The sequence below is a fragment of the Trachinotus anak genome, unplaced genomic scaffold (genome assembly GCF_046630095.1).
Source record: "Trachinotus anak isolate AG129_WGS33_773 ecotype Australia unplaced genomic scaffold, CSIRO_AGI_Tana_v1 ptg000009l, whole genome shotgun sequence".
In the NCBI taxonomy this organism is placed as follows: Eukaryota; Metazoa; Chordata; class Actinopteri; order Carangiformes; family Carangidae; genus Trachinotus; species Trachinotus anak.
The window spans coordinates 11,771,131-11,785,006 of record NW_027273860.1 but is presented as its reverse complement, the minus strand read 5'-3'; the positions used below and the strand labels follow the sequence as shown (position 1 = coordinate 11,785,006).

Sequence of the window (13,876 nt, the reverse complement as noted above, 5' to 3'; positions counted from 1 at the left end):
AACAAGTCTTCCGGTGCAGAAACAAGTCTTCCGGTGGGGGAGAGCCACATTTACCTTCAAAATAAAAGCGTAAAAATTGTGCTTTGAATAATGGACTGTAAAGAAATTATACAGAGTCTGACTTGAATCAACTTACAGATGTAATTCAAATACCGCTGAGCACAGTTTGCTAGATTGTCTTTGAGTAACCGGGTCAGTGTTCTGCAGGGTTGCTGTAATTTGAGAGGTGATGAATTAAAGCAGTGCACCAGTGATTTAGTACTGCACTTCCAATAAGGTTGGGGATTCACAAGAGGCACGTTAAAAACAAAACGGTCAAAACTGAAGCAGCAGAGGATGAGATGTGCTGACTTTCACTTTCTGGTGTGTGTCAAATCTCTGAGGTAAGGCAAGTTTAATTCTTTCGAATCATTCAGTAACAAAGCGTGTTGACAAGTGTTAACTCATGAAAGTAACCCTAACGTGAGCAAACGTTTTTAGACCCTAGATTCAGGAAAGTCATGTACACTAGTCATGTAGGTTACAGTACACATATATAAGACATGTATATAAACACACATATAACCTGTTCATCTGGCCACTTACAGTTTTTTTTATTTATCTATCAGCCTGAATGTTTCACATGAGACTGGAAAAGATTGTTGTGGTACATAGACTTACAGTAGTATATGCATATGTACGCTGCAGTTATTTACATTCATTGCCTGGAGACTCAACCTTTACCACAGATAGCTCTAACCTTATTTAAACTAGGCAGTTTACCTTGAGAGAACCCGCTTTTTGTCCCTAAACTGAACTGAAGAAGCAGATTTCTGTCTCCAAAATGTGACTACACGCAAACACGCAAATGCACACAGAGTAATACCAGTCACTGTAAGCTCTACCGGGCACAGTACAGTCTGCTGCAACCTTTCCCTGGGTTAGCAATAAATTCCTCATCAGGGTGTTAGCCCAGTACAAGCAGGAGAGCAGCAGACCAGATTGATGTTATTTGTCTCTTCACACATGCTACGATGGAGGTCACATCTTCCTGATGTAAGGCGAGGGAGATGTAACACAATCTCCCTCCCTCGCTCTCAGATGTTTCTTTTAGGGTTGCACTTTGAGAGAGAGAGCTCACAAATGAACTTGTTTGAGAGTCTGACCTCATTTCAAATATGAAAATACACACTCATTTCTAGCTGCATGCAAACAGATGGACAGGCAGGCAGATGGACAGAGGGATATTTATTTTAAAGTGGGTATTTCAGACTTGATGAAGCATATGGCGGTGCTGATTTTTGGTGCACAATATGTGTAAAAGAAGCATTAGGATGAGCTGTATTAGGTATATGACAGAAAGCTCACTGAAAAATGGCTTCTACATTTAGCAAAATCTAAATCTGAGAAATCATGCTGATGTAAATACTTTTATTTGTAAAGAAGAACACAAAACCAACCAGACTGAAGCTAAGTCCTTTTCCGTACAAAAGCAGATGGCTTGCTTTCAGACCCATCACATAACCGACCTCCCCGTTCCTGGAAGCCAGTAGGCTCTGCTAGCTGTCAGGGAAAATAACCATAACACTGTTGTCAGTCTTGCCGATCAGCTTCCCTGATGGAAGTGAAGTCCCTTTTAGGGCAACGGCAGCCCCTGGTATGGTAATGCCATGTAGGCCACATCCCTTTCCCTTGCATGTCCCCTCTTACTTGACATTTGATGTTTTCTGTAGCTATGTGTCCTTCTGAAGGCCTGGGGTCAGTTGTGACTCTTGGATACCTGATGTCACTCTTCCGCATGATTTGTCAGTCTGCTCTGACAGTGCAATGTGGAGCTGAGAAAGAGGAGAAGGATCATCATAATTAATTCTAAAATTTTGTCTTTTGTTTGCACTGCAAAGTCATGTGGATAATTTAAAATAAAATCTGGCATTTATGAAAGCAACTTGCAGAAATGTAACCACATATTCTATATTTGTGTCAAGGCTTTTTCGTGGCTCATTCATAGAGACATTCAGTACCTTTAAGTGAAAGATTTTGTTTTGTTCTCCCCTCATTTCTGTTTGCTTGCATTCCAAAATTCAAATTCCACTCCTGATGAATTATTGTGAAAGAAATGATGTCTTTTCTCTCTACTATTTACTTGAGCTGCATGAAGTTGAAGACAGTCTATAACAGTACCTTCCCCTGCAAATGTGAGTGCCATGCATAATGTAGCTGGTTAGCATATCTTTAAGTAGGAAAGTGACAGCTCATTAAAGGTCCGACTAAGCCCACTCTCAGACCCTTCAGAGGTGTGGAGCACTGATGGGGACCGTCTACACGTGACTCTTTAAAGGATGATGACATGTCAAGAATTGAAAAGAAAGACTAAGATTGGTACAGAGAGGTGCAGGTCGTTCTCTGTGAAGTGAGAATATTCTGAGGGGAGTCACCCGCTTTAATTGCTTCTGGCCTGTTTGCACATGTGAAATAATTTTCTGATACCCCAGTATACACATCTATCAGGAAAATATGCAAGTTCGTCACTGCACAGCTTTATCATTTTAAACACTTTTATGCTTTGATTTTTCTGTGTACAACTGAAAAACAGATCCCTGCAGAATTAAAACGCACCACTGGGTGGCGCACAAGCATCTTTGTTGGACTCAGCAGGAATGCTCGTTTACGTCTGAAATTAGTAACATATACATGCATGCCGAATGTACCATGCAGCAGCAGGGTTATCCGCAGCAGCCCCTTTCATTTCAGATTAATCAGGATGAGACATGAGAAACCCACCGCATATAAATGACAGACACTGAGAGCAAGTGATCTCTGCCGTCCTGAGGGGCCCCTGAGCTCACAGCATTGATCTGATTAATATGTGAACAAACCCATTAATCCACACATGTGCTCTTAATTGCGGGATACTTCTGATGGGTCTTGTTGCAGAGGCTACACACAAAGAATGGGCGTGAGTTGTCCCTCGAAAGGGAGCCCCGAGACTCTTGTTTTTTTTGCACCAGCGATCTGAGCGCTCAGTTCACAGTCTGCAACAGAGAGAGAGAGAGCATACCAGCGGGATGGATGGCACAGGTAGGTCGCGATTTACCTTTTTTTCTCAGCAGAAATACCTGCAAAGTGCTTGTTTCACGCTAAGTATCAGTTAGAATGAGAGGATAACTGCATCATCTCTTCCATTAAGATTGGAAATTGTTGCAAAGTGCTGCGGCGCACCACTCTGTTAGGAAACACTCCGCAGTAGCACAGATAGTTGGTTTGGTCAATAACGGGCAAATAGACAATGAGCTTTCAACATGATTTGTCAGATTTGGGGCATTGGCAGAGGGCGACTGCCTTTCATTTTACGCACGATAGCCATTTTACGCACGCAAAATATACTCAGGTTTAATAACTAAACTACACAAAATCCTTTTCCTATTGCTGTCTGACGTGGAAATTCTCGTTTTTCTCTTATCATCAGGATTTACAACAACAGTTTTGTGAATACTCTCCCGAAACTAAGAGGACGAGGACGCACAGGAGGGAGGGGAGTCTCAGCCGGAGAGAGTCTGAGTGCGTCTGTGTGTCAGAGGCTGTTTGAGAGAGTGAGGGAGCAATACAGATAGAGGAAAAGAGAGAGGGGAAGAGAGAAGGGAGTAAGTCTGGACCAGGTGATCGAATACTAACAAACCTCCAAGGGGCTGCCGGGTTGTATCAGTGTGCACGGGATCAGCGATCTGACCATGGTGCCAGCGCGCTGCCCGGGACCCTGTGCCATGCTGGCACTGGCCCTCCTCTTGGGATGCGGCGTGGTTCTCTGCGTCGGCCAGAACGACACGGAGCCCATCGTGCTCGAAGGGAAGTGTCTTGTGGTGTGCGACTCGAACCCTTCTTCGGACGGAGCGGTCACGTCCTCACTTGGCATATCAGTCCGTTCCGCTGGGGCAAAGGTGGCTTTTTCCGCCGTGCGTGGAACCAACCATGAGCCGTCAGAGATGAGCAACACGTCTATGACCATCTATTTTGACCAGGTCAGAATTTTGCACTAACACAACCCAACAGTGTAATATGAAACAGATTTGGCCCAAGATCTCAGCTCCATTACTGTTTTCCTTTTATTTGTCACCCTCTCTACACCTTAAAATCTATTTGCCGTGGGCGTACATAACTTGTTTAAGGTCATGTTTCATTGATTTCCTATCACTGCTTGCGCTGTGTGAGATCTGAGCCCCGAGCATCTCCAGCCCAAAGAACACAATGCTGCTTTCCTTTCATTTAATGCTCTGCGTAACTGGCGTGATTTGGAGATGCGCTGCCAAAAAGGATGATCATTCATGCATGATCATTTATTACATATGCGTGTTAGGCCTCGGCCGAATCTACATGTGCATTGTGTAGCTTTGGTAGAGATGTTCCAATAAGTTTTCACGGCTGAAGGCTTTGGACAGCGGCCTGTTATACGCATCAAATTGGGAGCCATCCCAAACTGCGACTGAAGTTCAGCCTGCAACATTTGGCATAGCGGAGCCAGGCTATATCTGATACGTCTGTCTGTAGTCATGGTGCGTAGCAGAGACAAACAATACACAGTGGCAGCTGTTATGTTAAGTGAAGCATGTACATGGGAGAAAAAAAAAAAAAAAAAGATGGAGCGCTGTCTCATTGTGCGCCCTTTTTTTTGGTCACAGGTTTTAGTGAACATCGGCAACCATTTCGATCTCAAAGCAAGTGTTTTCCAAGCTCCGAGGAGGGGGATATATAGTTTCAGCTTTCACGTGGTGAAGGTCTACAACAGACAAACCATACAGGTGAGCAATTATCAAATCCGCTTTCAGAATTTTGTGACATTTTAGTGGTTCGGGCAGAACTGAACACGCCTGTGTGCCCTTCCCTGCAGGTCAACCTGATGCAGAATGATTACCCGGTTATATCAGCTTTCGCCGGTGACCAGGACGTTACGAGAGAGGCGGCCAGCAACGGAGTACTGCTGATGGTTGAGCGGGAGGACCGCGTCTATCTGAAGCTGGAACGGGGCACCCTCATGGGTGGATGGAAATACTCCACCTTCTCAGGCTTTCTAGTCTTTCCTCTATAATCTAATCTGCGATGATCCACGTCGCACGGGACTCTGCTTAGGTTGAGGAACAGAAAAAAAACAAAAACAAAACAAAACGAAAAAAAAAACCAAAAAAAAAAAACAAAAAACAACCCATGCCATTTATTTTTAACTTAAATAACTGTCAGCCAAGGAAGCCGACGAATATCTGTATACCTACACTCGTCCACTATCTAGTCCAATATGAACGTTTCCTTGGAGTTTCATATATTCAAAATCCATCAGTCAACTTTAACGCAATCTGGATGATTAAACGTATTGATCGGCCAGTGGCGTGTGCTTGTCGGGTATGTGGATTTTTTTCTTGCTTGGAAAACAAACTTTGTCAACAGACAAACGGGCGCACCTGGAGAATATGGACACGGGAGAAGATGGGGAGTGGAGGAACTGATGTCCTGGACAGGCCGAGTGTGTTATGCTCTATTTTATGTTTGTATAGCCTTAAAGAATATATGGTTTCCGTCCAAGTGAAGTATATGGAATTATGGACATCCTGAGAAGAGGTGCTTTCACACACGAGGCATTTTTTTTGCACGAATGGAAGTTTTTCCTTTATGTTTTGTGCTGTCAATGGTGTTGCGTTTGGATGCTGAACATATTGAAAATAAGCCAAATGTAGGCCGCCGACAAGTTTATTAAAAGAGAAAAAAGGCGACATATTTCAGCCACCGGAGACGACTTAGAGCCCTTTTATTAAAAAAAAATAATTATTATATAATTTATAAAGTACATATTCACATTATTGTGTGTTCTCCATTTCGGAATCTGCGTAGCTTTGACTGATTTAATGTTCAGTGACGTTGCTCACCAAATGTACATTGTGAAATAATAGAAGAATCCCTATATGTCCCGCTTAATAAAAGATATTGTATTGTATATAGGCTGAGCTCATTGATCACTTTTTATTTACACGCCTTTCAGTTAAATGGGAGTAGACTGAAGAAAAGCTCAAAGGCCTCTAGAAGAAACAGGCGCAGCTGCTTGAGTCGCTGTCCGAGGTGCTGAAATATACTGTTGGACTGAGAAAGTGGCGCAGCAGCACTTGTTACACGTTGAAAACAAACACAGGCAGAGAGACAGCAGAGATGTGGGAAATATGTGTAAAGAAATCAACTTCTAAATTATGATTAAAACGTCCTTGCTGCTGATTGTGAAATGGAATATATTTGCTGGAATGGAAATACTGGGCATCAACAAACGGCCACACTGGATGCGCCTTTACGCAGCGCACGACAAACGCAGACGACAGAGAAACTCGTTTTCTTAACCCAAAGCCGAATCCCTCTTAGAATAAGCACACGTTTTGTGGAGAGTCACGCACATTTTTAAGGCTGATATGATAAAAGAAGGCAAGAATCGTCTATTCTGTAGTTTAACAACTTCCCCCGCCCTGTGGTGTAACTCTGGGTTTCATCACATAATTGGATGCCATCTTGTTTGAAAATCAACGTTTTCGGATATTTTTCCGCCCACACACAACACCCCCCTCCTCTCTCTGTCTCCCTCTCTTCCTCTCTCTCTCTCTCACACACACACACACACATGCACAGGGTCTGAATCATGATTCAGGTGATTCCGACCAATCAAGGCAAAGACGTGACTTGCGCAGGATTTTTTCTTAATTAACCCTGAAAGACACTACAGCAGCAGAAGATTCACAATATTCTTTAGTTTTAGAGCTGTTTACCAGTGATAATGTTGTCTATTCAACACCCACATTTTAATATTTGAATATACACGTATTTGATGGGTAACATGAGTTTCTGTGGGAAACATTCACTGAGTGTTTATAATACTAAGGACACTGTTTTTGAATTCAGGTGAAGCCTTTATCCTTTATTGATTTCCCTTGATAAATCTGTGCAAGTTGCAGACAAGCTGAGACTTTGGGGCATTTGAGATGTGGACTTGAGCAAAAGCAAAAGCGCTGCTAGTCAATATAAAAGTCTTTAGAATAACTGTGGAAGTTGTAAGCTGCAGTGAGTCTTTACTTTTGCAGTTCGAGCTAAATGGTCTGGTTGATTTGGGACTATCAGGTCAAAGGGCAGACTATATGTTAAGTCATGCTTCACCTTAGTGAAGCATTTGTTTTGGTGCTGTGGAGCACATCTGTGTAATAAACACTATTGTGGTGACTCTGGGGACACAGTAGCGACACATTGTTCAACTTCCTGTATGGAAGGTGGGCTTTGCTGTGCTTATAAATGTCCTCAGCAACACAAGTACATGCGTAGGGGAAGATTTTGGGAAGAAAAAAATAGACAACAATCACTAGCAAATACAAAACTTAGTTTCTTTATTACTGTGTGTGAAATGGCAATATGACAATATGGATATCAGGTTTCATGCATTTGTTTAGATTTTGTCTAACTTGTGATTGGGATATGAATCATCTGCCAAGGGGATTCTCTGTGTTCCCTTACATCTAACAGGTCAAAATGTGTTACTCTATCAAAAACAGCATAGGTTTAAGTGGAGAGGTGTAGTGTGAGATGGTCTTGAAAAAAGAGAAGATGCCTCACTGCAACTGTGAATTTTGTTTTAATGGAAGTCAATGAAAGCACATGTTGAATCTCTTCCTTGAGCTTAAAACAGATAGAGACTTTGGGTTGTAAAGGTTGATGAAATTGTTTTTTTCAAACTATTTTTAAATGAACAAGCTTCTTAAGTGACTGGATGAAGACCCTCTGATTAGTTGAGCATCATAAATCTGATCCTCATCCTAACAAAAAGTTATTTTCCAGTGGAATTGTCCGTTTAATACAAAGCCAGCATGACAATGACAGAAAAAAATACTGTCAGGAGAGTTAAGAGCCAGACTGCAACACTTTCTGATAATCCTCAGCTTGTTGAAACACGCTCCACTGTTGTAGCTACTGTGTCAGGCACAAACATAAGAAAACATAAATATAACAGTTTGTTCCACTGGGTTAAGAATGTGACGTAACAGCTGTTGGGCCTTGAAAACATTTGCATTCATAACTGATAAGATCCTACATGTGAGCATCTGGAAACTTGCTTACTTGCTTCCATCTTTTTTTTTTTTCTTTAGTTATACCTTGATCTTGTGAATAACAGAACACAACAGCTGAGAACAAAGAAAAAGACCTGCTGATAGCCTGCTGATGCCAGCAATAGGACTGCACAAAGCAGCAGAAACTGCCAGCAAATCAGAGTGATTTGGAGAGTGTGTTAAATTGGCCTATAAAGTGCTAATTGTGCCCATACTGCAATGAAAAGTCGCCTTCCAAATCATCCCCTTAGCTAATTAAGATAGTTGTCAAAAATGTACTCAGTGCACAGAGCGAATGAGAAATGAAAACAAAAGCACTTTTTGGTTATTGCATACTATCAAATAAGTCTGACTAAATCCCTTCTTCATGTAAAGAATTTAGCTTTCATGCATGGGATTGTTAAAGTGCAGAGATGCTTGTTGGAATTCATATCTTGAAAGACTGTTTGCAGCTTAATAGGCATGTTATACCCAAAACAATCTGTAAATGTTACCATAATGTGACAATTTTTACACAGCCTAACTGGATTTTTTTGTTTGTAGCGGTAAATATAGAGTCATTATCAGAGAGGATGAGTGCACAATTTGTTCACCCTTAAATATAATCAGTCTTTGAATAACAGGGAGATTGTATGGAAGCACTTTTTACTGTGCTGTGCAAGGCACATGCCCTGAACTCCTATGGATTTTTAGAGCATGATTTGATCTTCTATGGTCTCTTTAAAGATTAATGTTTGTCCTCGTGATGCACATTCTCTGAGGATTGACTCTTTAATTTGTATGACTCTAAGACACAGCGCATGCACTGGGATCATAGGCTGGCTGCACCGTGGGCCCCTTCGCAGTGGGGAGGTGCAGCACTGCTAAATGCATTGGAATCTAAATTATGTAATAGACTCATCAGGCGAATGTCATCTTTGGTTCCAGATTCTCATAGAGAATGTCAGTTTTTCATTAATGAGGTTGTTTAAGTGGGTAAACACCCACGCAGGCTCAAACACGCAGTGCGCATTTACACTTCTAACCGTTATGTACATGCATGCACGCACGCACGCACGCACGCACGCACGCACGCACGCACGCACGCACGCACACACACACGCACACACGCACACACACACACACACACACCACAGTGTTAAATTCCTGCTCATTCAGCCTTGTACAAAGCAGCTCCTATTTGGAAACACCGAGACGTATCTTCAATCACTGCAGAAAAACAGCATTAAAACCATTTTCGCAACAAGAATTAAAGTTGTCTGGTGCTGATTTAGAACCTGTCGTCTGAATATCAAGACAGTTCTGACATTCATTTCAGCTCCTGTTGTATTCTCTAAATGTTTAATTGCATTGCCTTTGCATATCTTCAGTGGGTTGATTTGTTTGGTTTTTAACTAGGATGATAGTCAGCAGGTAAAGTGTCATCATTTATCTGTAGTTGAACAAGAACAACATTTGTGGAAACACGATGATTGCCCCCTTACTCCTCCTCCTCGCATCAAAATATCACTATAATTTCTTTATTGAGTGGCAAGTCCTTCATCAAAAAAGAGACTGCGAAAATTACACCTTGCTCTTGCTTGATGCTGAAATAGTTATTCATAATCTTGCTTTTGGCACAAACCAATGTACATGTGAAAAAAAAAAAAAAATCAGTGTTTCCATCCCTGACATAATGCTGCGCTTTTTTGTGTCACAACTCGATGCTCTGCACATTGATAATTTAACTTCACTTTCATGTTAAAAAAGTTACATAACATATTATATAGTTTCAGATTTAAACGATTTTCGTGTGATGTTGGCGGCGTAACTCAACTGGTGCGTTCACCTTGAAACTTGTTTGTTTTCTAGTTTAGTAGGGGAGAACCTGTCTTTTCTGTTCCGGTGAGCAGTTGTCGTCTTTAGGCCCAACATTTACTTTTCCATTCAGAGACCTGAGATCAAGAAAAACGTGTTGATACTGCTGGCACACCGCGAGACCCTTAAGAAACTGTTTCCTGACCCATCTTAAATCCCAACCCATGGTTTAAGAGCAGAGGAGTTGAGCACTTTGGTTCACTTGCTTCTTCTGAGAGTCACAGAAAGCAGGAACAGGAAGCTGAGCATGTACTGAAGTTATCAGCCAGAGATACAGCAAGTAATTATCTCCAAAAGCCCATGTGACTGAGCGGTCAGTTTGACTAATGACGCAAAACTTCATACAAAATTTGTTTGGATATTGTCTGATTTTCTATACCTCTTTCTTCTCTTCTCTGCCACTGGAAATCAGCATGTGGACATGCATTGTATCGTTCTAAAGACACACACTGCCAAAGGAAAGAGACCTTAACAAGATTTTCAACCTTTCCTTTTGATTGCAGATGAGCTAAATACATTGGTATGCATGAGAGGAAAAAAACCCTCAGAAAAGGTGTCTTTTGCCATAGACTCATTTTCTCTCAGTCCTAGTCCCTGTTATGGCTGAAATTGCCTTAAGTGTGATTGTGAGTGCGAATAAGCCTTTCACAGCATTATTTTTATTCAAGCTGTTCCCAGGCAAACCTACAGGCAGTTCCTTTTGGGTCTGAAATGATGCTTAGGGGCCCGCTCAATCTAATATCTTATGTGGCTGCGAGTTAAAAGGAAATGCATACTGAATGTCAGGATTTATTGCCAGTTTTAATGGTCCAGACCTCTTTATATCATTTTTAAAACCTCTTTCCATAGGTATCCTTCAAAATGAGCCCTGCTAATTTCATGGGCCATGGTAATGGCAGCATTTTGTCGGCAAGGCATGGAGACATAACCTGTGTAAGACATAAAACCACCTGTGCCCTCTTAAGCACTTCCACACATTGAACTAGTTTTTCTTCTAATATTTTTATTCTTAATCATAAGACTATATCAGATTATATAGGTCAAATATCCTGTGAGTCAAATTCCACCTCAGGCGTTGGTAGTACAGTTAAGGTTTTCCAGTGACCTAGCTAATTTGCACTTGAATGGAAAGACACTGATGCAAGTGGAGAATACACTGAGAGGACAACATGTGGCACTGGCTTGTTAATAATGCATTTGTTTGCCAAACAAATAAATAGACGCATAACACAGACAAACATCAGTCACAGAACCGCCTCTGTGAACAGACCCATCCCTGAAGAAAAGGGGGGAGAGGAGAAAGACAGAGAAAGTCTGTTTATTCCTTCTGCCACAGCCTGCAATATCCATACTGCTGAAACACGCAATTCCCCAAAGAAAATACAACCTCGTCCAACCCCCCCCCCCTCCCCCACACCTTGCACACAGACAGTAGCAGCCCAGGCTCATATGAACAACTCCTTGATGTGATGGTTCCAATACATCATCTGTCTACACATTAGATTCAGGCACAGCAAGCCTGAGAGAAAGCATCCTGGACCCAGAACCTAACCAGTTTAACGACATTCATTAGAATGGGAAAAACTGTGCCTCAGCACAACTAGCTGGGGTGGATGACAAAACACACACTGTGAGTTGTTGAAAAAAAAAAAACACACAAAGTAATACACACACCTGTGTGGCAAAGCGACAAACGTGCATGCATACACAGACACGTACACTGTAGAAGAAATGAGACTATTTTTACAGGTGTATGTATGGATTCCAGTTATGGTAATTTTATAGATCATTTGGAGGGGATATAACACAAAGTTTAATAAGGTTACATTTCTTGCCCCTGTAACTGGAAATAGACTATCACAGAGCACTGGCAAGAAGCCTGTATATGTTATATTGCTAATGGAAACCCACACATAACTCAACATTTGAGGCACAGTTTGTTTTCTGGGCAGATGATACAAGAGACAAAAATCAGATGTCACATGTAAGTCTCTCTCTTTTGCGCTTTTTATCTTTATGCATGCAGCTTTCAAAAAATAGTGAGACCAGTGTGATTTTTGCAAAAGATAAAATCAAAATCAAAATAAGTAAGAGGATGATCATCAACAGATCTGAAAAGTCAAACCATCTGAAGCATAACCAACATTTCTGTAAAGCCCCAGGGGGACTCCTGTCACCCTGCAAATGATTCTGAGACTTTCCTGTAGATTATGGCATTTACCACAACTATGCACAACTACATGAAACCTGTTGTTGTTCTGCTCTGTTGTTCTACATTGACAGAGATGTGAGTGGTTTCCTGACAACTCTCTGTTGTGCTTTATAGATAGACTGTTGTCAGTGTTGTCAGATTGCATGTTATGACCAACACATATGACAGGGGGTGTAGTGATGATATGTGTCTCGAGGGTTGGATGCGGTTGGTATTGATTAGATCCTGTAGACAGAATTGAATGTTTTTTTTCATAATTTTTCATAATGTTTTTTTTCATAATTCATATGAGAATTAGTTGAACTGAGAACTTGTTGATTAACCAATGAAAATGGCATTAATGTATACAGAGGCCAGTCTTATTGTCAAGACATGGGAGGTTTTATCTGGAGCCAAATATAGATCAGAGTGATCTGAGTGAAAGTTTGTCCAACTTAAACAGGACACGAGTTGTGTCTCAAGTCTATACTACATACTAATTGTGCAGAGTACGTACTAAAACTTTCTTTTTTTTTTTTGTTTTTGTTTTTTTGTTTTCCACCATCTAATGTGCAATTTTTGTGAGGAGTTCCTCAATTTCCTTCATGCAATGCACTGTGGGAGAATAGCTGCTGTGTCTCAGATTGAATATTACCATACTCACATTTGTTTCTTTGAGTGCATACGTGCATTCACATTGACAAGTACCGCAACATGCAGTGCACTACAAGTACACAGATGGTTCACTCTACATGGTCAAACAACTGAGCATACAATGATGGACACTTCTCTCCCTCAACTGTTGCCATCTTGACCACGTAGTGGAAGGGGAGGGACCACCTGCGTATTTTCAAACTTGTGAAAAAGGCAACCAAGGAAGGAGGACACATTGATGGCACCAATGGCTGCCTAATTTCCACGTCTCTTGACACAGGAGACACACACAGGAAAGACAAAAAAACGTTCATTTTCAAGTCAAGTGAGTAGGCGGGCGACAACCGTGGTCATGATATGAACATCAGTTCTGGTGAGTGCACAACAGCAGTGTTTGATTTGGGACAAAACTACCCTCTTGAAATTCATGCACTCGGGTAGTGAGTATACTGTGCACACAGTATAGTACATGTGAGTGTACTGACTGTAGTGTCTGATTTGAGGCACAGCAAGTTTTTGTTTTCCACCATCTAATGTGCAATTTTTGTGAGGAGTTCCTCAATTTCCTTCATGCAATGCACTGTGGGAGAATAGCTGCTGTGTCTCAGATTGAATATTACCATACTCACATTTGGTAATATTCAATCTCACACATGCACCTAAAGCGCACACATAAATCAAACATATTTACTATACAGACTCTCTGCCACTATATTTAACTTTGTCACTTATCTAGTGTGAACACACCATATACTAAATACCTGCTTTGAATCTGTATGTAGTATGGATTTAGGACATGGCGGTTGTTGAACTGTAACCATTACCTGGTGTTTACAGACAAATGTTTTTGTTAAAGCTACAAAGCCTAGAAGATAACTTTTTTAAATAGGGGCTGGATTATGAAATCCGGCCCCTATTTAAAATGAGCTGTTACACACTGTCCACTGAGCTCCAGTTTTTACTGGCTCCGTCAGTGTCTTTACCTGCTCCATCAGTGTCAATCATGCAGCCGGTCCCAGTGGATAAATCCACAGCTGAATCAGTCTGACCGGTCTGGCTTTACAGGGATGGAGAACCCTAC

General features: G+C 41.5%; 1 protein-coding gene across 1 annotated transcript; it reads left to right on the top strand.

Annotated features, from left to right (window-relative positions):
* The first annotated feature begins 2,728 nt into the window (after positions 1–2,728).
* On the top strand, positions 2,729–5,956 carry cbln2b (cerebellin 2b precursor). The gene is made up of 4 exons (XM_071485348.1): positions 2,729–3,057; positions 3,446–3,995; positions 4,653–4,772; positions 4,862–5,956. Exons 2-4 carry the CDS (start codon positions 3,708–3,710, stop codon positions 5,057–5,059), a joined length of 606 nt encoding a protein of 201 aa, XP_071341449.1. The 5' UTR covers positions 2,729–3,057; positions 3,446–3,707; the 3' UTR covers positions 5,060–5,956.
* Positions 5,957–13,876: the final 7,920 nt, after the last annotated feature.